The following is a 26865-nucleotide window of genomic DNA, read 5'->3' on the forward strand; positions in this document are numbered from 1 at the left end:
CCCTTAGCAACGGGTCGCGTCGCCGCCGCCGCAGTTGCGGCCATGGCGGCGGGCGCTGCGCGGAGCCGGCGGATCTTCCTCAACCACCTCGATTCCTACTGCGGCCGCAGCATCGGCGAGGTTGGGGAACGGGCCCGCGGCGGGCAGTGCAGCGGGGACCTGGGGAGGGGGGGAGACAAACGTGCGTCTTGTATGTTTCAGTATTTATCCAGTTGTGTTGTCGGAGCATCGCTAGAAAGCGTGGAAGGAGAGGAGGAGGATAGTGAGAATCGCTCGGAGGCTCAAGTTTCCAGGAGGCCAAAGGAGGGACTCTACCAAATAGTGGGGACTCTCTCTAAGCCAGAGAGTATTAAACCACGCTTTGCAGAGGAAACATATGCAGTAAGTCATAACCTTATTTCAGGTCATTGTTAGACAGCATTATAAATATTGCAAGGCACGTAAATGATCCTCATTAATGAAGTGTTCTCCCATTGTTGCAGGAAGTTTTACACATGTTTATTCCTCTGCACCCTGTTGTCTCCTCCCTGCTTGTTCGGATATAACAAATATTAAAACAAAGGAATCCGGTCTTAAAAAAAAGATTATTTTTTAAATAAAACAACAGTTCTGGACATGTTGTCTACCCTGATCACCCACAGATCTGTTTTCTTTTTCCCTCAAAACACAATGTTGTCTCTCTCATATCTTCTAACCTAACCGTAGTAGTACTGTGAACAAAGCATCTTCCCTCCTTAACACTTCACTGGCATAACAGCTGTCACTAGCAGCTAACTGTTCCAAATACATACTTTTTGCATGTACATCCAAAGTTCAGTTAACTGAAGGAGGCTTGATTATTATTTTCTGAAACCAAAATTGTTTGTAACCATCAAGTTGATTATCCAGAATCTCTTCAAAAATATGAGCCTTTTGATCTGAAATTCTATTAATAAAGACAGATGAGTCTTTATTTTAATAAAAAGTAAATATGGGTAACTATGTAATCTCAAGTGCTGCTGTCATACAGATTGTTTGTTGGACTTATTTGAGTGATGCACACAATCTGTGTTAGCAAAAAGATGGGATGTTGTTTTGTAAGGAAACTGATTTTTCTGTGTTTCCATTTTGCCACCCGATTCTTGTTCAAAATGGCTATAGAAGCCATAGATATATTTGTGATATTAACAAGTATACTGAAAATACAAATCCTAAAATTGCATGTCCTTTTGAACTATGTAAATGTGAATTGTAAATCAGAAGTTTCAGCAATTAATTTGCCTTCAGTTGCTTTACTTTTCACTGACAAATAGTTTGACATGAGTACAGCAAGAAAACTACATTCTACCATTTCTAAATTTGAAAAGGAATTTTGTCTATTAGGTTTTTTCCTTTTTTTTTTTTTTTTTTTTTTTTTAATAAACAATTTTTAACTATTCTTTTCCCTCAGGTCTCCTCTCAGAAAGAGCTCTTAAGTTATTTGCTTGAATGTGACATTATTTTATATAATATCACTGAGGATGCAAACCAAATCGAGGAAGCAACATGGGCTGCTTCTGGTTAGTACAGCTATCAACTGAACAGAAAACTGTTTTCTATACAGCCACTAAAGTTTACTATAGATGTCTAACAAATTAACCTGTAATTTATAGTTCACTATAATATAAAACTGGATTCCTTGCTGGGGAAATGATGCATGAATTGTTCAATTAATTCATGTGCATTCCATGGCCCATCGCTCCTTGGTCATAGGATGGTCCAACACTTGAAGTGACATAGCTGTGTGGACAGCTATTTCAAAAAAAAATATCTACTGTCATCTTATCCATTTGTATTTGCTCACAGGAGAAAATGTTCACCCAACTTCAATGTTTCTATGTTTTATCTAATTATCTTAATTGTTGGAGAGGGTCCATAGAAGGGCCGTGAAGATGATCAGAGGTCTGGAGCACCTCACCTACGAAGACAGGCTGAGGGAGCTGGGCTTGTTCAGCCTGGGGAAAAGAAGGCTACAAGGACACCTCGTTGCAGCCTTCCAGTATTTAAAAGATTATAAAATAGGAGGGGAATCAGCTTTTTACTTGGGTAGATGGGGATAGGACAAGGGGGAATGGTTTTAAAGTCAATGCGTGAAGGTTTAGATTGGATGTTAGGGGGAAGTTTTTCACAGAGAGAGTGGTGAGGTAATGGAACAGACTGCCCAGAGAGGCTGTAGATGCTCTGTCCCTGGAGGTGTTCAAGATCAGGTTGGATGGGGCCCCAGGCAACCTGGCCTAGTACCAGATCTGGAGGTCCATGGCAGGGGTTTGGAACTGGATGATCCTTGGGGTCCCTGTCAACCTAAGCCATTATATGATTCTATGATCTTAACAGATTTTTACTTAAATCTGTTATTAAAAATATCATTAACAGTTTTTCTACACCTTTCTCCTAATGGTCATAACCAAATTCTAATGGTGTCTGGAATCATTTTATGGTGACAGTGCAATATTGCTCTTCATCTTAAATTTAGTTAAACTAAGTTCTTCTTTCCTGCTTACTGTTTAATAGTTTTGCTCTGAATTAAAGAAACTTCCTTGAATTTTGGACAAGCTGTTTCAGTTACAACAAGCACACTTCTTTCAGTATCTCAGCTGTCAAAGAAGATGAAGCATTTTCTAGTATACATTGTTTCTTTGTTTCTTTTTCTGTGATACTCAGCTCTGTATAGATCATGTTAATTACTGACCACACGGTTACACATTATTTTTTATTTGCTTTCTTTTTATCATTGGTTCATTTCTATTTTACACCAAGCAAAATAAAGGGTATTTACTTCAAAACACTGAACACATAGCACTATAGCATAAATGTATATATACAGGGCCAAAAGAAAATATAACATTTGTGTAATGTAGTCTAAATAGATTTAATCCTTCGCTTTCATTTAACAGCCCTACATATGGAAATAGAGCATTTTGCAGCACCAAAAACGTTCATCCTCATTTCAACAGTAATGAGTTGGGCAAAAAGCAACCCCTCTGACCCAGTAAGTAATATGAGAGAACACTCTTCTCTTACCATTTCCATTTAATGGAAAATAAATGAATAAATATTTCCATTTGATTTATTTGTTAATTTCATTTAAAGTACTGCAGTGTGTACTTCAAAAACACTAACTTCATGTGCTATTATTAAGTATATTTTTTCTTTGTGGACCTTACACTTCAATACCCATTGGTAAGTGGGGGCTTGACCTGTTAAACCTATTCCACCAAACAGACAAGCATAGGCAATGAGATACTATGATGGGCAGACATTAGGACTGCTTGGACATACTCTCTCAAGTATCATCTTTAGAGGTTCTAAGCATTTCAAATTAAAGAAAAAGAGATTTAAAAAAATATTTTAACAACTTCTTTTAAAACATATAGGCTTTTAAAAAATATTCAGTTGTACGACTTGTGTAACAGTTGCATTTTTTTCTTCCTAGGAGGATTCCGAGATTCCTTTTACTGAGGAAGATTATCGTAGAAGAAAACCTCATCCTAACTTTATGGATCACATAAATGCTGAAAAACTTGTTCTCAAACTTGGAAAAAATGTATGTTAAGACCTTTTCTGGTTTTTGTTGTTGTTGTTGTTGTTGTTTGTTTTGTTTTGTTTGTTTGTTTTTAAATAAGCTTCTTTACAAAAACTGAAAAACAAAAACATACTGAAGTCATCCTACTGTGTTATCTTAATAATGAAAGTTATCAAGTATTTGATTAAATTTGTAGCGCATTATACCTTTAATAAATGTGAATATCATCCCTTAGTAATAAAAAGCTAAGCATAGAAAAGGCCGTGTTTTAGAATTAATAGATAATAGTTATATTTAAATTACAGAATTCATAATACAGATCCCAATGTTATTTTTCAATATCTACTGAGTAAATCATGCTTATCTCAATTTAAAAAAAGAACAACGCTATTATGTTGGTTGTACAAGAGAGAATTAAAACTGGAGCTTGTGTGGGGAAATCTCAAGCGTAAGATTTTTACCTCTTTCTTTGTAGCAAAAAGATACGGCATGCAGCTTTTCTGAGACAAGCTGCTGATTCAGAGGTACTGATGAGTTCAGAATCCCAAAAAAACATCTGCTACCACAGATAGCTCATCTCCCAGCTCTGTTCTCAATGGCAGCCCAGATCCTGAACCCATCAATTTAAAGCCATTCCCACTTGAAACTTCTTATTAGAATGAAACTAACCATCAAACAGAACAGCCAAGCCCAGGGCTGATTATAATAGCTGAAATGTGACATCTAGTGGCTTCAATGAAAATTACATGGTAACTTGAACGTCTTTAACAGTGACTGAATATGTTGTGTGTAACTGGAGCTTACCAAATCATTGCTTCATTTTATTCATGACATATATCCAACTGATCTCAAGTAGTAAATTCAGATGTGTGACTCGTGCCACTATATAGTTTTTGTTTGTTTGTTTTTGTAAGGAATTGGATCTGTTTTACTGCATTGTATTTCTCTGGGTGATGAACTGTGGTTTGTGTTCCATAAGTGGTGCAGAACCTACTGCGAGGTCAGTGATAAAATGGCCTACTGCCTCCCTGCTCTTTGGGTAGATGAGAAATGGCCTTTCCTATGCTTTCACAAGGGTCAGGTTTTTCCTGCTGGGAAACAGAAATTAGTGTACCTTCTCCTGGAGCACATGTGCAGTCTGTCCAGAACAAACCTGGGAGCAGCTGTTCTTAGGTTATGAATAGTTTCTATCTACTCAAGAAAAGTTAGTGGAGGAGAACTTGTGTTATCTATAATAACTTCTGATTGTAATATTACATGTGATTAATAACAAGTTGCTGTGTTCAATTGAGTTGAAATAGTTTTTATTACAAAGATTTATTTTGTAGCAGAAATATACAAATGCATTACACAAATACAGTATAGTGATATATACCTGGCATCTCTGTAGATGATGCTTTAATTATACAATCCAATACTGGCTAACAGACTTCATTGTTTTATATTTCTGAAATAATATGAAGACTGTAGCAAAATATTTTTTTTTTCACATGCAAAGTCTAGATGTTTATTCTCTCTGTTGGTAAGTGCAAGTTTGAGATCTTTAGAAAACCAGAATTATTTGACAATCTTGTTTCAACTTAAAAATGTCGAAGTGGTCCTCCATTAAAAAACTTGCTAGAAATTTCTCTCCTTAGGGTGATTTAAATATTGTTTCTTCTGTGTATGTAACCATTCTCACTAGTGATCAAAGCAGTATCATTTTACATAAACAGTCAACCAGAACAGGTAAATTTACAACCAGGTTGGTATTTCTGGTCAGCAAAAAGATACAAGGGCTGACCATGATGTATGGGTAGGAAAACACTTTATAGTCTACTGATTTTGTTTAAGATTTTATATCACAATTAAAGCAAAACAATTACAGAAGTATTGGACTCCCATTTTCCAGTTCTGTAGGCAATCAAATACAAACAATACAATTAGGAAAGAAAGCTTCCACAAATTTTAGTTATATCTCTTGGAAAAAGAAAATGGAAGTGTATTTTACTCTGATCACTTCACTGATGTACCTAACTTCCAATTTCTTAACTTTTAAGAATCTTTTATAATTTCAGCTCAAATGCAGATACACCAATTCTGAGCTTTTTTGTTTGTTTGTTTTTTAAGGAAATATTACCAGTAAGACTGACAAAACTAGCAGCTATGCAATGATTGATCTAGCTCCAAATTTTAAAGAGAGATGATTTAAATACTTTCTACATTTGATATACAAGTTCTCAAGTTTTCAAGAGCTAGTATTCCATTAGCAATACCATCTTATTATAAAACTCTTGTTAATTTTACTTCACAGAACAAACAAGCATTTTCAACTTATGTTGTTGCTTCAGGAATTCAGTATGGAGCTGAGGAAGGAGTCTTACACTACTTTTTTAAGGTAGATATCCAAGTATATTTGAAGGTTTGTCTAATATTTAAGGGCAATTTGCATTGGAATTAAATACATGTATAATAGTTTTGATATCATAGGCTTAATGTTCCTGTGAATGGAATTTATTACTTGATCCCTTTGATAAGAGTTTTAGCTATAATTAAAGTGATTTCCACTCTTTTGGCTGTGTATGTTTTTTAGCTTCTCCATAACTTTTTAACAGTATCTCCATTTGCACTCTGCAATCAGAACATATCCATCTCATCGATGCAATGAGAAAAAAAGTCTTTTCATTGTTCTTATTTTTATTACAAAGTATTAAAAATAACATGTGGCAGAACCAAAGAGTTTTCTTTAAAAAAGTTTGGTTTTTTTTGTAGGCTGCTACTATACTCAGAGTTGTTTACTGTGGTCCAGTAATCGTTCCATAAATTGAATTTTAAAATCTTGAATACGTAAATGTGCCAGTACACAAATACCTTTTCCTTCTAACTTCATTATCCACTTTTATTTTCAGATAGGTTGGCTTAGCGAGACTAATGCAATACCTGTTTTTGGAAATGGAAACAATTATATTCCAACTATTCATGTTCGTGATTTAGCAGGGTAAGTAAATAATGTTTCACTTGCACAGTCATTGATAACAAACTAGGTAACAATTCCAAACCTGTTAGGAGAGCACCAAGACTTTTAAATTGGACTTAAGAAAGCTATTTGTCTCTTCTTTTCGAGGACACAGAGAGTTCAGTTTCTTCAATCCTAGATGTGCCTTCTGGAAACCTTACGTATGTGTTGCACGGATGCTATGCAGTTAAGAGATTTCTTGCTGCACTGTACATAAAGCACAGTATCAGTTAATGGGCACAGAACTGAAAATGGATCATGGACTCTATAGCTTAATTTACTATTTTGTAAAGGTGTTGCTTTTTATCCTTTTATCTTCCTTACAAAAAAATTCTTATCTGTGCTTCTTTATTGAGGAAAATATACATGAAAACAACTTTGTATTAGGACTGCTTCTGAAACACATCTCACAAGGAAAGGCCAATATGCTTCTCAAACTACTAGCCTTAACTGTACCTCCTACATTCTAGGGTGTTACAAAACATAGCAGACCACAGGCCAAAGTTTCACTACATACTTGCAGTAGATGAGTCTGTGCACACTTTTCAAGAATTAATAAAGGTAAGGAATTTTTGTTTTTCAGGTACCTACAGTATTATTAAAACTAGACATTTTTATATAAGTAGAAGTCTCTAGGCTTCCCAAATTATCTTGTGTAATAAAAAATAAAATAATTGTGGAGTCCTCTAAGGGTTCTGTTCTTTAAACAAAATGTATTGCTTGGGGCAGATGCTACAGAATTAACTTTAACAGCTGTTCTGCTCATAAAGAAGCAAAATTTCTTCAGACAGATTCTTAGTGACACCAGACACAGTATTTGTAGGTAGGCCAATAATCACACACAGAAAGAAGAGCTGAACTCACTCAACTGGTAAAGGGACTCTCTCACCCTACAATATTCCTGAGGAAGCAGCCTAAATCCTAAAGATTTAGCTCTTCCAGCAGTGGCTGGCTCTTAAATGAGCCCAGCGTGGCTCCACTTTGGGTCCATCCTTCTGGTCACATGAAGGAACACAGGTGCAAACAATTTGCCTGTGCTCCCTAGGCAAGACACACCCTTTCACCATGTGCTCAATCACCAGTTCAAGCTGTGAAGCATCTTAATGCTTGAAGACATCTGTATGTGACTTGCTAGGGGTTCTTTATTAAACTGAAGTAGGTATAGGGAATACTGTAGAATGAATTGATATAGATTCCCCAATGAAAGTTGGGAGGATCCTTTCATGACTATGTGTTTGTTTACAGAATAGTAAACTGAGGGCAGTTGTAAATTGACAGTTTTTGTGATGGTAAGATGTTGCTAGTATTGTAGAGAGTGTTGCAAAGAGCTATTTTGTCAGGGAACTGTATCAGCTCAGAGGAAGACTGGAAAGGTACTTAGGTGAGAGTTACTTAAATGTATGATAGGTATTTCTAATTCAGGAAGTCTCTGAACTGAAAATAGTTGAAGAGATACTTGGAAAAGATATCACATATGTTTTTCCTATTCTTACTTTCATTTAGGTATCCGTTAATTGAAACTCTTTGAGACAGAATACTAGAATACGTGTAAATTTGATAGCAGTTTTCATGATTTTATGGAATCTAGTGTTTATTTGAAATCTGTTTTTACGTCTGTTTTTTAGTAATTAATATCTATTTAATGATGAACTGGAGATAGTAGCATGGAGAGCTGATGGTGTTCCATTGATCTGAAAACATTTCATGACTGTTAACAGAACTAAACATGTAAGGAATCTGAAGTGAAAATGCTGAGAGATAAAATAGGTCTCATAATTGATCTTAAGCAATAAGAAATTACATAGATTTAAGAGCTTTGGAACACTTATCTGTTTTTGGGTTTGTTGCAAGCACTGAAGAGGAGGCGATATATAGTGAAAAAGAGCTGTGTAATACTAACACAAAAGTTAAAGTTAGTATAATGTTCTTTGATCAGTAAATCATATCAGTATACTGATTTTTCAGATATAGTGTGACATAAAATAAAAATGATACTTTTTATTTCTAGAATTTTTTTTTTTTTCCCCTAAGAATCTCACTGAATATATGTATTACTATTTTATTTTCTTTACAGTGTATCAGTAAAAATGTTGGACCAGGAAAAATTGAGAACATTCCACAAGAAAATGCATTCTTAAGTAAAGAGTTAACGGTTAGTTTTTTGTTTTGTTTTGTTTTTCCTTTTTCTACATAATGGAAGAATTTAAATTTAGGTGTATCATATCATGAAATACACACACACACACACACACATATATACATATATATCATTTCAGTCAAAAAATATAACTCTAAAATATGGCTAGAAATAAGCATAGAAAATAAGCAAGCAAACATGTTTTTTAAGGAGTTATAGCTTGATCTAGAAAAGCAGTGAAGCAATCATGTTGGTGGTGTACTAAGCATACTAGAGCATGCTGATGAAACTTAGAGGAAAATAATAATTTGTAAATAAAATGAAGTACTATGGGCATGATGAACACAGTATATGTAAATTAAGATGTCTTCATCTGCTTGTCTGGAATAAACTGTTCATATGTGAAATAAATACATTAGAACCCTGCTATTTTTAAGATTGCCCTTAATGAATTTCTGAAATAATGTTTTTTTCCTGTGGACAGTATGAGACCTCTGAGTAGTATTGAAAAATTGCTCAGTGGTGTGTGTTTTGACATTACTTAAATATATATGGAAAATATATATTAAAAAAAAAAAAAAAAAACTTAAAATGTTTGCACGCAAACCTGCTTTCCCTGTGCTTAAATTCTTTCTGTTCTCTACCCTCCATTTTAGTTTCTACTTGAAGCCAACAATATTCTTTTAAGACGCAGAGCTTACGTATGTTAAATAAACGTTGTTTTGCTCCTTCAGCAAACACATGTGGATATGTTGCTTGTGAACCTGCGGATGGAAGCTATGTTTTTGAAAGAGGCTTTCAACATAAAGTGGGTTGCTCAAACAGGGCTGGTGGATAACATTGAACAGATTGTTGAAGAGTACAAGCAAAGTCGAGGACTTCTGGTAATGGTTTGGTATATGCTATTCTCAAGTGCTCATTTTCTTTTTTTTTCAAACAGAAATGGTTATACAAATAAAAGCTTTCATTTCTTTTAGTAAGAATACATAAAAGACTGATAGTGACATAAAATAAGTGAAGATAATTGAAAATTGAATTGACATTGTACTGCTAAATTAACTGTTACTCAAAGGCAGCGGATGATATAGATGATGCTCATACTATGAATTAATCTAAAACATTTAGTTTAAATGATTAGTTATTTCCTATTAGCAATAGGGAAAAATTGTTCATTTTATATAAAGAAAAAATCTGTATTGTTTGAATGATGTTACATCTTCATCTTTTTTTTTTCTCAGCCTCTCAAAATTTACATTCATGGTCCTCCAGGGGTTGGCAAATCTACCATTGCTGAAGAGATCTGCAAACACTACAAGCTACATCATATTAAGATTAAAGATGTGATTTCCGAATCAATTGCAAAACTGGTGTGTGACTTTAAGATGCTTGGCATCATTTGAAATGAACATAAACTCCATAATTTAGTATTTAAGAATGACCAAAGGCAGTAATCATATTCCAACAAAATGTTTTGAGAAATGACAATATACTGATGACTGTTGGCATTACACACTTTCTTGTCTCCTTTTCTGACCTGAAAAATACATTACTAAAACATTTCAGACTTTAGAATAGAAACATTTTTGACATGCTTATGATTCTTGGGGATGCACTGAACTTAGACTCAAAAATCCTTTTACAAGACTGCACATTACTCAGTATCTCACTGTCCAGGAGTATACATGGGTTGTTTTGGTTGTTTGGTTGGTGGTGTGGTGGTGTTTTTTTTTGGGGGGGGCCCCCCCCCCCGGGGTTGGTTTTTTATTACATCAATGTATGTGAGAAAATTTGGCCATAGAATTTCTGAGCCAATTCACGTTTCTCATCTCACTTTCAGGAGAGAATTGTGGCTCCTAAAGAAGTAGACTCAGACAGTGTGAGACAAGAGGGAGAAGATGATGAAGAAGAGGGTGAAAATGTAGAAGAAGCACATGAGTTGTTAGCTGGAATTAAAGAAAGCATGGAGCAGAATGCAGGTAGGAAATAATAAGTACTAAAGTGGCATTATCTTTCTACTTCTTTATATATTTTATATTTTTTTTCACTCAATTGTATTTATATATCTGTGTGTTTGTGTGTGTGTATACGTATATATGTGTAATCACTCTGTATTCAGTATCTTTAGATCCTTAGCCAGATCTTTTTTTTTTTTTTTTCAGTTTTTTTTTTTTTTTTTTTTTTTTTTTTTTTTTCTCAGAACAAACTGCACAATTTAAATAATTCAAAGTAAAAGGTGAAGTATGTCAGTGTTGAATTTGTGAAGTAAAGTATTCCAGTAAGAAAGAAGAGTACTGGCAGTATTTAGTCTTCACGCCCTATTTTGTTGTTAAAAATGATAATGCCTTTTAAGATGTAACATATTTTAAAGTTAGTCTTAACTATTATAAATTAATGCTACTAGTAGCTGAAGCAAAACAACATAGGAAACTGGTGGCAATGGTTGCAAGAGGGTAAAAACTAGGTAACAACAAACTTTTTTACTACGGTATACTTTCTCAATAAGTAGCTTAAATTGATGAGTTACTTTATCAGTCTATTTATCTGTAAACAGAACTTGTAAAGCCTACTTCACTTTATTTTGTCTTACTTTAATTCTGTTAGTTGTAAAAATCAAACATTTGGTTTGTCACATGCTTTTTTCTTTTCTTTTTACATAGAAGTCCAACTGAATTATTCTAAAATATCTAATTTCATGTTTTGTATCCCTAAAGCTCCAATGTTTGTATGATTGCAACATTTATATAGTTGTAATTTTATAGCTACATATATAGCTTTATATTCTCTTAATACAAAAGCTATCCATATATAGCTTTATATTCTATAAACCTTTAACAGCACATAGAGATTTAAAATATGGGTTTTTTTGTAGTCTAAAAAATTGTCTCTTCTAAATGAATAGAACTGTTAGTAGAATAATTTCAGATATTCTTTTTTTTCATAAGCTAGGTACTTAATAACCTTCTTTTTGTTTTAGGTCGTCTAGATGATCAGTATGTTATTACACTCTTTAAAGATAAGCTTAAATCTATGCCTTGTAGAAATCAAGGGTATGTTTTGGATGGGTTTCCAAAGACCTATGACCAGGCAAAAGATCTTTTTAACTGTAAGTACTTCTGCTTTTGTTTTTATTGCTGCTAGTACTGTCATAACTTTTATTTTTCTCAGTATCTTATTAGTTTAAGTGTATCAACACTGTTTTGACTGCAGAGCAGAATAAAGTTGCTTTCATGTGATGCTTTAAAAATTTAAGAAGGATTGTAATGGATTGTTAAACATATTAAGCAAGATGTTTCTGAAATGACCTTGGCTGGCAACATACTAAATACACAAATAAGAACGATACTTTCCATGTTGAACCACTCTACACAAGACAGCTTTAAGACAGATTTTTCTTCATAATATACAAGAGCTACTTAGTGAGGGGGTTCCACCAGTTCATGTTCTGTGAGTTAGAGTGGGTGTATTACATGAGCTTCAAGGGATGAAACGTAAGTGGAATTCTGCAGTATATGTTTCAAATGTTAGCCAGCACTGTCTGTGTATGAAAAGCAAGAATCAACTCCATAAATTAAAGGATAGGATTTTAAGAAAAACAAAATCTAGTCTTGTTCATTTTAATGTGGTTGGTTATAAACCACCTTGTTCAGCTGTTACTCATCAAGGAGTTGAGCCAACTGGTGGAGTAGAGCAGATAGCATCATAAACCATTTTAACCACACCGTTCCAAGCCATTTCTGCACACTGTTCCAAGCTGTGTCTCTTTGGTGGAGGAAAATATAAAGCAGCAGGAGAGGCCAGGGACAGAAAAGTAGTATGGACATATTTTGTAACTGCATATGCAAAAGAATGCTTTGCTGAATAGTTAAACAGCTATTAGTGTCCTGTGATAAATTTGCGGTGGCTGAAAGCATGGATTCCTTAACAGCTCTCTCTAAAGCAGTGTACAGTTCAGATTATTCAAATTATCATTGTTGTTGGGAATTATTTTTTAAACGGTATTTGTATAGGAGAAGTTATTTGTAAATACAAAAGTATTGCTACTTCAAATGATAATCTCAATTACATATTATTTTTGTTTTAGTGGAAGAAGAAGAAATTACAAACAAAATTCCTAAATATGATGAAATAATCACACCTGGTAAGTTTGACTTAAAAACAAACAAATAAACAACAACAACAAAAAAAGCTTTCAAATATTGCTGTCACCAACAAGAAGTCCAAAATATCACTCAATCTGTTCATGTTACGTTGAAGATAAACAAAATGTCTTATTCATGAAACATGGTTGCTGTAATATTTGAAAGCGAGCAATTAATGAAAATGAGAGTTTTGACTTGCTTTGTGTGTTCTTCTTATTCCCTTCTTGTGAAAATGCCATCAGCTGTTGGTTTATATTTACATTATGTATCTATTTGTGTTCATTTGTGAGTTCAAATTTATTATTGAAAGAAGATAGATGTGAAAGAGGAAAAGTCAAGGATAATGTGTTCTTCTTCACAGAATTTGTGATATCTTTGACTGCATCGGATGAATTTCTTAAAAACAGAATAATAAATCTGCCAGAAAGCGTTGTTGCTGGAACTCATTATACTCAGGACCGATTTCTGCAATCTTTGAATAACTTCAGGGAGATAAATGCAGAAGATGAAACTGTTCTCAACTATTTTGATGAACTTGAAATACATCCTCAGTTTATTGGTATGAAATAATAAAATTCTTAGCTGAAGTATGAATAAAAATTCCTATTGTCACAAAATTTAAATTTGAAAAAGTATATTACATATATAAATAGTATTTTCATTAACATATCAGAATACAACAAGTATTTAATTAAATACCTGCAAAAATATCTGTATGTTCATACGGATTCATTAGAATCTATAGGTAATATGTTTTATAGATCAGGTTTTGTTTTAATCATTCAGTTTTGCAGTCCAATTGGCAAATTAATTATATGACATCATTTATGGACCTCTGCTCTTGCCATCTTTCTGGACTGGCATAGTAGTATATTGCTGTCCACTGAAGTAGGTAAGTATATATCTTTATATAAAGACTGACTACAAAGATAACTTCTGTGAGAAATCTTCAACTCTGTCTTTACTCTACTTTTCCATTGTGGCTGATGCTGCAGTTGGTTTATAAGAAGTGCTGAATTAATATCATCAGATTTAAACAGATAACTGACTTAAGTCAGATTCTGAAGGAAGTTGTCTGTATTTACTGGCCTTAGTGGAAAATTGTTGAACTGTGTTGATTCATTAAATACTGAATCACATTAGTCAAATGTTTCTTCCACTATAATTTTAGAAGATCTTAACATATGGCCTTATGAATTACATTATAAGATATTTTTTTTTCCTGAGCCTGAAATATGATTAGTACAAAGGAAGTAGGCTTCAAGATTCTGGAAATCATATTTCACTACAGTAACTCACTTCATGAAGTCTGCAAATCAGTTACCTTTGTGCATTGTCATTTTCATCTGCAAAGTGGAGATAATGGCATGTGCCTATTAGATGTTCTACAAAAAGGAATACTCAAGTTATAATAGTTTCCTTTTATCTCAATTTATGAGGACTTTTGGTGATCTTTTCTCTCCCTTAGAATCAAGGTTTTTATTTTTTAATTTAAAATATATCTTTAGTAGATATGTATTTAATTATGACTGCTGTGATATTCATGTTGCAGTCTTGCTTGATCATCTGAGAAAAGGCTGCATTCTTTAAGTCCTCAAATTCAATGCCAAGAATGTTCTTAGCAGTATTTTAAGTGATTAAAAAGTTGTCTTGCACTGTGATTTTTATATCCAGCAGCAGCTAAAATTGCGGAATTTATGTACTGATGGCATAAAAATACTTGTTTGGAATACTTCAGGAATGTAATTCTCAATATACTGAGAATGAAGAAGTCTAAAAGGAATTTCATTATGTAGAATCATGTTAGATTTCTACCTTGATTAATCACCAGAGTACGAACTTCAGATTCAAATGACAGATGTGCATGCTTAGAATAATTGTATTAGCTATAATTTAGTATCTTCTGTCTGAATCAGTGAAAGAGATGAGAAGCAAGAGTGAAAAAACTGGAGTTTGTTGCCAATGCTAATGCTAGCAACCTATTATGTAACCTACGTGGAGATACAGGTTCAGAAGCTGATGGTTTTGTACCTGTAGTGTAGATATGGTGATATTTAAGACTGGCCTAAGGAACATATCTGATACTAGAATAACTTCATTTGCAAACTTCAAAACTTAAAAAGCCTGCAAGTGTTAAACAGAATAGTTGTAAAAATAATTTTAATACATTTCTCCTGAGAAAGACACACTATTTTAACCTAAATTAGTAAAGAAAATCAGATGTAGAAAATTTCATTTTGCTTTGGGGGAAAAAAAAACCCACAACCATTAATAAGCAACACAAAACAACATATAACAATTGAAAATTCTAACAGCGTTAATACTATATATACTTAGGTCTTGCAGTTATTACTGGCTTGATAATTGAAGAATAGTCTTGAAAGGTTTTCTCTTGTATTGTTTTAAAGATGTAGCCAAATATGAAGATTCTGAAAACAGATTTATAGTAAAACAGATCATCAAGGAAATTGGGGAACCACGAAATTATGGCTTGACAGATGAAGAAAAGGAGAGTTTGGAACGCAAAGCAGCTGAGGAATGTCTTGCCAGAGAAGCTAAAGAAAAAGCTGAAAGGAAGCGTAGAGAAGCTGAGGAAAAGGCTGAAAGGATAGCAAATTGGGAAGAGTGGGTAAGTCAATACATATTTTTGGGGAAGACATTATTATTTGTGTGTTATAGAAAGTAGAAGCAATAGGGCTTCTAGCAGTGTTGTGTAAGAATACATGGAAAGAGTGGCATAAATTCTCTAATTCCTTATATTGTACTTTAGATCTGGCTAGCATCAGTCGATTCAATATACCAGGCACTGTTGAAAAGGACTGCCTTAGGCAGGCTGAAGGATGCTTCAGCTTCACAGGATTTGCATATACTTTTTTTTTACTTTGCCACGCCTAAAAGATATTTTAGGCAAATAATGTGAAATGCATATTATAAGAAATTTCTTGTTCACACCTGAATCACAGCTAAATCCATGGTGGTTTGTTCTTTTTCCATTCCCTTTCCACCAGAATGCTGTTCTTTTACAATCTCCAGTTATAGCTATTTAAAAGGAAACTGACATTCTATAGAAAAATAATTTTCTTACATTAGGATGCCTATACATATTTGTGGGAAAACTATAACCTGAAATTGCTCCTTTAATAGGTGCATTTAATATTGCTCTGATGTTGGTTTGTAAGAGTTTCTTCTGTGCTTGTTTTCAGTTTCATTTAAGAGTAAATACTGTTCTGTACTCTCCATAAACTTGCCTAAGAGATTAGTAAAGGTAGTTAACATATCTTAAACATTCTAACTTTCAAGAAAGTGAACTGCATTATGTAGAGCCAAAGTAGGTATTAAAGTAATATCTATACTCTATCCTTTTAAATAGGCAGGTGCTCAAGAAGTCTGTGCTATTACTCATTTGTCCTTGAGGCTGTACTTCAGCTGCAATTTGAGGAAAGCGACTCGCAGAGTTTATTCTGTAGCATTTCTGGACTCAGTTAAACAGGAAAACTTATTTTTTTTCAAATAATTTATCAGTTTTATATGAATGGTTGCTTTTGTGCTATGCCTTGGATATGCAAAAGCAGTCTTCAAAGTCTCTTCTGTTTGCTGTATCTGTATATGACTAAGGCTACTAACGAGTAAGATGAGAGGAAAATAAACATGTTTTTGAGTGATCTTTTAGCTCAAACTAGTGCAGTATTTTCTAGTCTATTTCCCAAATATCTTATTGAAATAGGAGAACCTGAAAACTTTAGATGTTCTTTTAGGCGTTAAGATGAGAGGAATAAAATAATTTTGCCAGGGAGGTTTTCGTCATGCTCTCTTTGCTGTCCTTAGTGTGTGCCATGTTCTCTAAATTTAGCAGTCCATATTTTTTCCTGGTAACTGCGTTTTAAAGTTCTATTCGTGGCTTTTAATACTACTTCTTTTTTTTTTTTTTTTTTTTTTTTTTAAGGTAGCCATCATTATTTAGTCAACTACTATTCTACTATTTAGTAACTTAATATTAATGTTATTCTTTGTTGCTGTGTAAATTATTTGTAGAATAAACATTTTGAGGAAGTTAAAAAACAAGAACAAGAATTATTGGAAGCCCAGTCCATTCCACTACGAAACTATTTAATGAGGCATGTCATGCCAACACTTATGCAAGGGCTAAATGAATGCTGTAAGATCAGACCAGATGATCCAGTTGATTTTCTGGTAAGGTTATTATTATTATTGTACATTAGGAAAAACCCCAGTGAAAATATTAATGGATCAAAGACTGTTAATATAAGCACTTAAACTATTTTCAACCTACTTGCATTATAACCATTAATTATGTGCAATACAGGTGAACAGTGATTATTGCGAAAACTAATGTACCCTATAACTGTATGAGATCATTTGACATTGTATCACTGTATCAATCCCGTTTTGCTATGGTGCTTAGGTTCTTCTGCTTTTTTTTTTTATGGTACCCTGCCAATTCTGCTGCAAGGCTGAGACATGTAGGAAGAGAAGCATCACTCTCTACTCTGCTTACACCCCTCTAGATACAGCAGTACTATTTGAACAATAGTCTTCAATGATCTCTTTACAATACACAAACAAATTAATGAGTGAATATAGTAAGACTCCCACAAAACAATTCCAGTTGCGAGGGACCTCAAGAAGTTACTTAGTTCAGCTTTCTGCTGAAAGTTGGGTCAGCGCTGTATTCCCACAGGGATTCAAATGCTGTAAATGTGTCACTGTATGGATGCTCTTCTTGCTCAATTCCCTGGAAAGTTGTTGACAGGCAATCACTGTTTTTAATGAAGAGAAACTATCAACTCAATGAAATCAATGAAAAGCTTAGAGTGAACATTTACTGTAGGAGTAAGAGATCATTCCTACTTACTGCATAACTTTGTAAGAACTGTATTATTCGTAATACAGTCTTTTGAGTTCAGAAATCAGGCCCTATGGTACTTCCTATAATTTTTTGTGGAGTAATTAATAAATAAATAAAATGGGGTCAATGCTACAAAAAATGAGACAAAATGAGGTGGGTGTATTTGTAAGAAGCTTCTTATAGGTATCCAACAGAGATGACATTTTAGACACATTTAATACTTTCTGCACTTTTTTTCCAGTATATTGTTGTTATCTTATGTACATTTTAAAACTGGAAGCTTGAAAATGACTTTGAAAATCTTCTGTTTGCAGGCAGAATATCTCTTCAAGAACAATCCTGATGTGAAATGAAATAGCAGTTTCTACAGCTGTTAGGATTTAATACTAAATAGAAAGGGAGAATGTTCCCAATGTTATTTACAGTAAAAATTCTTAGGCTTAGTTTTATTCAAACACTATTTTTAAAATGTCTGCTTTTTTACACTGTTCTAGTATGTGGCATTGAAGTTTTTAATAGTCCTTCTCCTGAAGTACTGCACATTGATTAACACACAGATGTGTCTATTTCATGCATCATCTTCCAACTGTGAACCTTAAGAATCTGGTTATTTTTTTTTTTCTCCTGGATTTTTTCAGTTACATATTGTATTTAAACAGCATTTCTGCTATGATCCATAAAGGAAGTAAGCAGGGAGCCTGAGGAAAGTATTCTCTTTACACTTTTTTTTGTGTGTGTATGTTTAAGTTCCTAGATGTTGCCAGTCCAGATTACCACCTGAATCACTATCACCGGAAGATGAAATAATTGGTTACTTTAGAAAAATATATAGTTTGAGACTGTCTTATTTTTACCCTTGCTTTAAAAAAATACAATGACACATGCTTTCTGTGTGGAATTGCTATACATGCTATAGATGTAGTACATGTACTTTCCTAAGAATAAATTTTTGAGCAGCTTGAGCAAAGCATAATTTTTTTTTGTTTGTTTGAAGTTCTGAACTTGATCTTTGTGGATCACTTCCACCTCAGGCTAGTCTTTGAGATAGATGTAGTCTACTGCAAACAGGGCTTTCATAGCTTATTATTAGAAAACAGTCTCTCTGCTCCGTGTGGGATCTAAAAAAGAAAATAGGTCTGATGTAGGTGAGAAGGGACGAAAGCCAGCCCACGCCTGAACAGAATTCTCTCTTTTATTCAACGAAACGAGGTGGAGGGACCTTCCGCAGGCGGCCCCTTCTCAAGCCTCGAGGGCCCTGGCACCGGTCACGGATGCGGGAGTCGAAATGCCCGCAGCCGCGCCGCATCAGTTTCCATGACAGTTAAAGGCTCCCAGGCCGACCGGCGCCAGCACGGAGACATTCGTCAGAGCTTCGCCCCTTCCCGTCAACCCCTTCAGCGGGGTCGCCCCAGCCTCGCCCCGCGTTAGCCCGGCGGCGCCGAGGTTACAGGCTGCCCCGCCACGCCGTGCGCACGCGCCGCCTCACGGCCGTTGGAGCTTTGTTTTCAAACCCCGGCGCACTTCTCGCCAGAACTACAGCTCCCAGGATGCCTCCCGGCCCCGCGGCCAACTGAGCGTGCGCGGACCGGCTAGCGTGCGCGCCGTGCGGGGGTGGCCGCGCCGCTGCGTAGGTCCCCCCCCCGTTCTAGAACGTTGCTGTGGTAGCGCCCGGGCGCCATGTTAGAAGGCCGGAGGGGAAGAGGAAAGTGAAGCGGCGGCGGCCGGGCCCGACGAAGGGCTTTCTCTTCCCTCCGAGCCCTCACCCCCGCCCCGGCCCCTACCATGGTCACGGCTCCCGCTTCCCGGCGGGGCGAGTGACCGGTCCGGAGGCGGCAGCGGTGGGGGAGGACGAAGAACAAGAGGAGGAGGGAGAAGGGGAAGACGCGGCGGCGACGGTGGTGGTGGCGGCGGCGGAGGAGGAGGAGGAGGAGCCGGAGAGACGATGCCGTTGTAAGTTGGAACCCTCGCGGAGCAACTTACGGGCCCGCGCCTCGCGGCCGGCACTCGGCGCTCTCTGCCTCTCGCCCTTCCTCGCTCCCGGTCCCCGCCGGCCGCGTGCCCTTCCGGTGCCGCAGTGCGAGAGGCAGCGGGGCCGGCCCGCCCCGCTCCTGCCTCTTCCCCGCACCGGGGGAGACGCTGATGCGGCCTTTACTTTGTCGTGGTCTTTTAGTGGCCGGAGGGTGAGGGGACGTGCGCGGGGCTCTGGCCGAACGCCGGCTCAGGAGGCATTGAGCGGCAGCGTCGCGCGTGTTTATATCCCGCCGCCAAACGCGAAGCTTCCCTTTCCTTCAGGAGTGCCGGCGAAGTCTCTCCCACGGCCTCCGAGCGAACGATTTTCCCTCATCGGGCGGGCGGAGGAGACCGGGGCGGCGGTTCTCACGCGGTCCCAGCCCGGCCCCTGTCCTTGCGGAACTCCCCCGGCCCGCGGTGACTCCAGCACGGCGCTGCGGCTTACAGCGCCCCCTGCCGCCCCTCCCGCCGCCACGCGGGGCCGGGGCTCTCCTGCACGCAGCCTCGTGCCTGGGGCCCGCCGCGCCGGCACCCCGCCGGGGGCCTGCAGGGCCGGAGGGAGACGCGGCTCTGGTCTTGTTTCCTCTCCGCTTCCGTTTATTCCGCCCCTTCCTTTTTTTTTTTTTTTTTTCCCCTTTTTTTTTTTTTTTTTTTCTTTTGCCGCCGTTTTGACGGCACATGGTTGAGATGAAAAAACTCTTTTGTTCCATAGTGCGAATGTTAATAGATTATTTATCCTGAACAAGTCAGTGATGGGTGTGACTTGTAGGTATAAGGTATGTGTACACCTGAGAAAGGGTGGGATGTTGAGTTAAAAATAATTTGGAGTTACAAATAATTTGGAATTACTGCAATCACTGTTGTTGTTTGTGTGTACAGTTCACGTGCAGAATAGCCCAGTTTGCTTATTGAATCTAAAATACTGCTGTATTCATCACGGTGCAGATAATTTGAAACAAAAATATGTGGCAGGATTGCCACGGTGGGTGAAGATAATAGGGAAAATGGTCATCCCAAGGAATTTCTGAGCTATGTATAATGAGAATGCAGTGTATTCGTAGATAAGTTTTGCACATGTTCAATATGTTCTGGAATGAAAAGTTGCCAGAAAGTTTGAAGTGTGCCATATTGGATTTTTTTTAATTCATTGATTGTTTTTTTTCTTTTGTTTCTTAAGGAAAACAGGAAAGTGAGATACTTTGTTTGCTTTCGTTTGTAGTTTATTTTGCTGTGACTTTGTTTCATAACAACATTCAAAGTTTTGTGCTACTTCTAATGAATGAACTGTAACACTAATGATCTTCTACTTCAAAAGGTGTAGAATTCCTTGCTCAGTTTTCCTAAAGTTGAAATTTGATACTTAAACTACACATTCTTAAGTAACATTGTATAGTTTGAGTTGCAGATCACTTCCTGATCTTTCAAGACCCCCCTGTAAACTTTACCTTTGAGGATGCTGTCTACTATTGACAAGCCAAGTCAGAGCTGATCTCTCACGTAACCAGCAGCTTTCATAAGTCTTTAGGTCAAAAGCGTTAGTTTGAAGTTCTCAGCAGGTGTGCAGCATACAAGGTGCTTCAGTTGTAGGAGAGCAGACTCAGGTTATATTGAGGCCAATAGCTGGTATTTTTTGAAAAAGCCTTTTCATGGTTGATAAAAGCATTAAATTTATCCTGGGGACTTGTGTTTACCGTGATTCTCATTAACTCCTTGTGTAAAAGAAGAGATTTCCTTTATGTAACCAATTTTGTAGGGGTTTTTTGTAGTTTGTTTTTCTAGGCCTTGATGGAAACAAAAGTAAAAAGCAAATATTTCTCGTGTTATAAAGATACGTTTCAGCTAACTGTTAGATAAACAGTAGTCGTTGGTGAGCATTGTCTAGAACATAGGATGGCAGGGAGAAATGAAGCTCACTGAGTTCCATATATTTCAATAAGGATGAGGATTTACGGAGAAAAGTTTTGGAATCAATGAAGTGGTGCTGTGTTTCTGTAAATTGATGATGCAGCCTCTTCATGTAACCTGGGCCTTTTGGTCTCTCCAAACAGAAATCTGTCTCTCGTTAAACTACTGATACTATTGCATCTAAAACTTCTCTGCTGAACTTACACATCTGCTGAAGTCTTCATAAAAATCTTTGTAAAAAAAACTTTTTTTTTATCTTTAACCTTATGTGGAAAAAGCACACAGAATCAGCATTCTGAACACTTAAGTGTAGAAGTGCTGTGAAAGTTGTTGGTTCTGTTAACTGGTCTTTGACTTTTGGGGCATGGGTAGTGGTTTGTTTTTTTTAGAGTAGAAAGTCAAGTTTATAAAAAGTATTACTTTGTGAGTGGGACAAGGTAACTGTTGTGTTTCTGAACAGAGCTCAGGTTTTTATAGACTGAATTTTGGAAGGAATGAAATGCTTACTAATTCCAGAAAGCACCAGACATACTCCAGAAGAAATCTGCCTTAAAGCTTTGATAGTCAAGGGAAAACTCCTCTAAAAAATTCAGCTGAAGATGAAGTTGTTGGATGTTGTACAGTAGGAACCATAAGGCAAATGGGTGCTTTTGCGGTGGTTTTCAGTCTTCTACTGTGACTCCAGAAAAAAAAAAAGTTTGATACCTGTGAAGATAGAGATACAACACAGTACTTGGGAACGCAGTTATTTTGGGCTGGGTGAATTTCACCTTGGAGGCAAGTTAATCTCTTAATATTGAACCATTTCATCTGATTCCTGTCTTTGTTGCTTCCTGATATTCAGCCTTACAGAATTTCTCAAACTACTACCTTGAGTGTTTTGTCTCAAGAATAGCAATAAATCTCGGGTGGCTTTTTTTTTCTCTTTTTTCCCTTCAGTTGCTGCCTGCGCAGTCCAGAAACAATTTCAGCAGTTTAAACCAGAAGAACATCAGAAACTGTTGTTAGTAAGAATGTCATGGATGGGTGTGTGTCTGGACGTGCTGTTTTTGCTATTCTGTACAAAGACTGTCCCAGACAGATGAGCCAGAGGGGACGATTGCCATAGCTGAATCTCTTCTGTTGTTTGTCATTGCATCTGCTTTAGGTGCCTTGCACCTACCATACTGGCAGTTTACACACTTTATTTTTTGCTGAATTTGAAAACCTTTTGCTCAGAAAGGGCAGCTGGATTGTCTTAAGGTGAAATGCGTGTTTCCGAGTGATGGGTTTGTGCAGACTTCATTGAGACTTTTCGTATATTCCTGAGATGTTGTGTGTAGTGGTTAATACATTAGCATTAAACAGAAACTTTAAACTGAAATTGACGGGTCAATCACTGATGCTGAAGTCTTCAAAATAAACAAAACTTGTTGAGACATTCTCTGAAATCTAACATGCTGGAACTTGAGCTTTGTGAATTTAGCCCCAGTTGATTGATCAGATGTTGTGATGACCAGCGTTGCTTCAGGAATCTAACTTAAGTGGCTTATCAATATTTAAGACTGACTGAATTTTACTGATGTAGTCAGTGGGGGCAAATAGAGAGGATAGTTACTGAGAGTGTTTAAGATGGATGTTCATATCTGGAGGCAAGACTGAGCCAGAATTCCTGACTGAAGTTAAACATTTAAAGTTAACTTTCTGTGGGTTGCTGGTACTACTTTAGGACAGTCCATGTTTTTTCTTGTTTCATCAGTGTTGGCTGTATGTGTCTGGACATGATAATTAGATGATAACTTCTTTTTTTCTGCACTGTTGTAAAATGGTTTCAGCTGTGGCTGTATTACCTGGGTTTATTCTTCTTGATTCGGTATTTATTGATAACTGTAAGATACGACCTGTTTTGGTTTCTGAAGGAGAAAAAAAGTATCTTAGCTACGTTTCCGTAAACTTAATATAGACTGGAACTTTGTGTGTGTGAGGGGGTTGGTAGGGGGAAAACTGCATTACAGGTGTTCTTTTCTGAGAGTTTGAGATTAATGTTTGAATATGAGTTATGGCATGCTACCATCGTAGCTGTGGTTGAGTTTGCTGATGGTGTAAACTGCTTGAAGAGCCTATGCTCCTTAAATGTTCAGGACAAAATAAAGCGAGAGCCACAGTGTCTTTAAATTTAAGTCTACATTTATTTTTCTGCAACTTTTTGTATTGTGTTATTGGCAAGAATTTTATTTTCATAGTAGTGCAGGAGCCACATCTGTGCGTGTTTGTGGTTGATGGGAAATAAACAACATCAGCCTCAAATAATATCGTAATCTTCATGATCTTAAAAGTTTAGTCTCATTAAAATGAATAAGTAAATAAGCATGGTTTGAGTTGTCTGCTGGACTCTGATAGGGCCTAGCAAATCTACCCCTTATGTTAAGACTGAATGGTTGGGTTGGGACTTTCTGTTTTAGTTTAATATTCCTTGGTTTTTGTTAATGCTTAACTTCAATGAGAAGTGGACTTGACTAGCCTTCTCACTCCCAATCCTAGGGACTTAACTTCCCTAATCCTCTCAGCTAGGTTACTGTTGATACTTGCCTGGCCTTTCCTTCTGTGTAAATTTGCTGCAGGTCTAGGATTGTTTTCTGGCTAAAATGTAAGGTGAATACAACATTAAAAATAAGCATGAGGTTAAATTCTATTTTTCAGTTATAATTTATTTTCCATTTATAAAGCTGTGAGCATATGCTTTATTTGAAATTTGTTTTCTCATCAGAGGTAGAGGAAGAAACTCATACTTCCAATTGTTGTATTACCATTTTGAAGATTTGCTGTCACTTTCGTAGATGAACGCGAGTTACGTAGAACTTGATTGATTTTTTGCATCCCAAAATGAATTTTACACAAATTTTCCATGCTGAATACCATTTCTTCTGTACTTTGCTGATACCTTCTGATATGCTGTTGTACTGAAGGCAGTCTTCTGTGTAATGCTTGATTTGGCACCATAAGTCCAGTTTGATATATGAGCTATCATGATTACGAATTCACTAACAGTGTGCTGCCTGATTTGTGTGGTGCTGGTCAGTGAGCTCACTCACATCTCCCTTGTTAGTCTAGTGGTGTTCAATCAAAACTCACATGGCTCGATCTCTGAAAGAACTTTGGCCATGCCCATGCAGAAGTCACGTGACTAGCTTAGTGAACGGTGCAGTTTATTTGCAACAGATTACAGATTCTTTTAGATTGCTGGTGATAATTCACTATCTGCAGAGTATGTGAGGTTAACCAAGAATAATGCAAAGTGCACGCAAAGAACTAAGAGTAATACAGCCTGCTCCCAAGTGTGCTAGGTTATAAAACAAGCTCTGCAGAGATTACTGAGTTTCTCTATCAGCATAGTGGGTTGTGTGAGCCTTTTCCAGTAGGTGTCAGTATAGAGGAGGAAGACAGGCTCAGCCTGTTGACAGATCCCATGGACCAGTGACGTCCTGTCTTGTCTGCAGTGGTACTCTCTCCCATATTTTCTCTTGTAATCCATTTCGTTCTATTTCTTACTCTACCAATGGAGCTTGAGTCACACTAGTCATTACATTTATTCTGATTGGCATAAAATTCTCATGCATTGCTTTTAAAGGTATGGGATAAAAAAATTCAGAGTGCACAGTCAGTGGTCGTGCCTTTGAGGTGGTAGCTTTTGGGATGGAGGTGTGTTTCGGCATTATAATGGGCAAAAGTTCACCAAAAGATGGTATTTTGTCAAAAGGATGACAGACTTTTGGCCAGGGTGGCAGGTAAGCAGTTTGGCCCCACCACCATGTCCCCATCCAGGTGTTGTTCTTAGAGTCAGTACATCAGATTCTCCTGTGTTGTGGACACTTAAGGTTGCCTAGGGACCTACTGTGGATCACAGAACTTGGCCACAGAGTCTCCATTTCTCTCCAACTTCCATTTTAATGGCACACCTGTTACACTCTGCTCTTATACCTCTGCTATATCTTATGCAATTATTACATGTATGTAAAGGAGCTTATGGAATGGCCTTAACTTCACTACATGTCAGTAGAGAACTCAGTCAGTGTTACTGATTTGACTTCAGGAGTCTCCTTTATTATTTCTGTGTCAGAGTCTTTTTTAATACAGAAACCATTTCTGCCAATGTGGGTTTAGTCAGACTTTTCTGTGAAGTGCAGTACTTGTTGAATTGCATGTAGTTATGGATGAGTGAAGCTTAGCAAGTTTAAGGGAGAAAAATATGCAAGTAAAACTAAATCATTGTTTTAACTTACTGGTTTAAAAACCTGTAAAAACAAACTGTAACATTTCAAAAGAATGTTAATTAGAAAAAAAAAAAAAAGTTGGCAAAGGAAAAGAGAAGTTGTAGTTCAAATTTACCTGCCTGCTTTGTGGTATAACTAAAAACGTGCATAACATGCAAGGGATGTTTATGTATTGAGAGCTTATATTTTGTGACCAAGTGGTCAGGCACTGGAACAGCCTCCCTCGGGCAGTGGCCATGGCACTGAGCTTGCTGGAGTTCATGAAGAGTCTGGACAGTGCTCTCAGACCTATGGTCTAATTTTTGGGTGGTCCTGTGTGGAGCCAGGAGTTGGACTTGATTATCCTTATGAGTAGTTTCCAAGTTCGGTTACTGTATGATTCTTTCAAATGGCTGAAAGTACTGTTAATGTTGACATCTCTAAGAAGATTCTCTTTAAAATGAGATTGTTTAGTAACTTACTTTGTCCTTAACTTGAATTTCTGCTTTGTATAATTCGTCAGTGCTTTCGTTCACAAAAGGTCCTAAGGTCTGTATGAATGTTTCAGATGCTACCAAATTATTTGCTTGGCAATTAAAACCTTAGTTAGAGGCAGACGTGTTAAATAATGTTTTCAGAGATGATTACTTAAGGTTGATTTTTATGTACTATTTTTGGTATTTTTTTTTCTTCCTGCTTTGCTTCCTTTTTTCCTTTTTCCAATCGACAGTTGTACTTGCTAAGCGGAAAGTTTAGCTTGCAAAAGAACAAATTATAGGGCTCAAAATCACTTGAATTAAATCAGTTTAACTTGTGGAAAGTTATACTTGTTTTTGTTGGTTTTGGTCAGTTTAAGTTTATATGCTTTTATTAATATTCAGTCTTCATAAAAATGAGGAATTAAGTCCTGAGCAGATGATGGCCAGATGATGGAAGTGAAAATAAAGTTGTGCAGTAGCTTTTCTTAGCAGTGCAGTAGTTAGGTGAAAATTCTACTTTATTTTGTTTTATTTTATTTTACTTTTGGTAATGCAGTGATGCG

The 26865-nt window shown here is 36.7% G+C and overlaps 2 protein-coding genes across 6 annotated transcripts in view; both read left to right on the forward strand.

The window, feature by feature from the left end:
• The first annotated feature begins 42 nt into the window (after nucleotides 1-42).
• On the forward strand, nucleotides 43-18032 carry AK7 (adenylate kinase 7). The gene is made up of 18 exons (XM_042814287.1): nucleotides 43-120; nucleotides 202-381; nucleotides 1430-1538; nucleotides 2913-3007; nucleotides 3452-3562; nucleotides 5835-5918; nucleotides 6430-6518; nucleotides 7007-7097; nucleotides 8611-8688; nucleotides 9408-9557; nucleotides 9912-10040; nucleotides 10511-10649; nucleotides 11648-11776; nucleotides 12755-12811; nucleotides 13174-13371; nucleotides 15221-15441; nucleotides 16845-17003; nucleotides 17994-18032. The coding sequence occupies exons 1-18, from the start codon at nucleotides 43-45 to the stop codon at nucleotides 18030-18032; spliced, it is 2136 nt and encodes a 711-aa protein (XP_042670221.1).
• A 1339-nt stretch (nucleotides 18033-19371) lies between these two features.
• PAPOLA (poly(A) polymerase alpha) overlaps nucleotides 19372-26865 on the forward strand; it is a 40291-nt gene continuing 32797 nt past the window's right edge. For 2 of the 5 annotated variants that reach the window (XM_042813277.1, XM_042813278.1), the window contains exon 1: nucleotides 19373-19629. In XM_042813277.1, coding sequence (XP_042669211.1) covers nucleotides 19622-19629 — 8 coding nt within the window. In that variant the 5' untranslated portion in view covers nucleotides 19373-19621. Of the gene's footprint in view, nucleotides 19630-26865 lie in introns of all 5 variants that reach the window. The other 3 variants (XM_042813275.1, XM_042813280.1, XM_042813279.1) reach the window with 2 other exon arrangements.

This window comes from Centrocercus urophasianus, unplaced genomic scaffold (genome assembly GCF_019232065.1).
Source record: "Centrocercus urophasianus isolate 14NV4802_14NV808 unplaced genomic scaffold, USGS_Curo_1.0 seq_14, whole genome shotgun sequence".
NCBI lineage: Eukaryota > Metazoa > Chordata > Aves > Galliformes > Phasianidae > Centrocercus > Centrocercus urophasianus.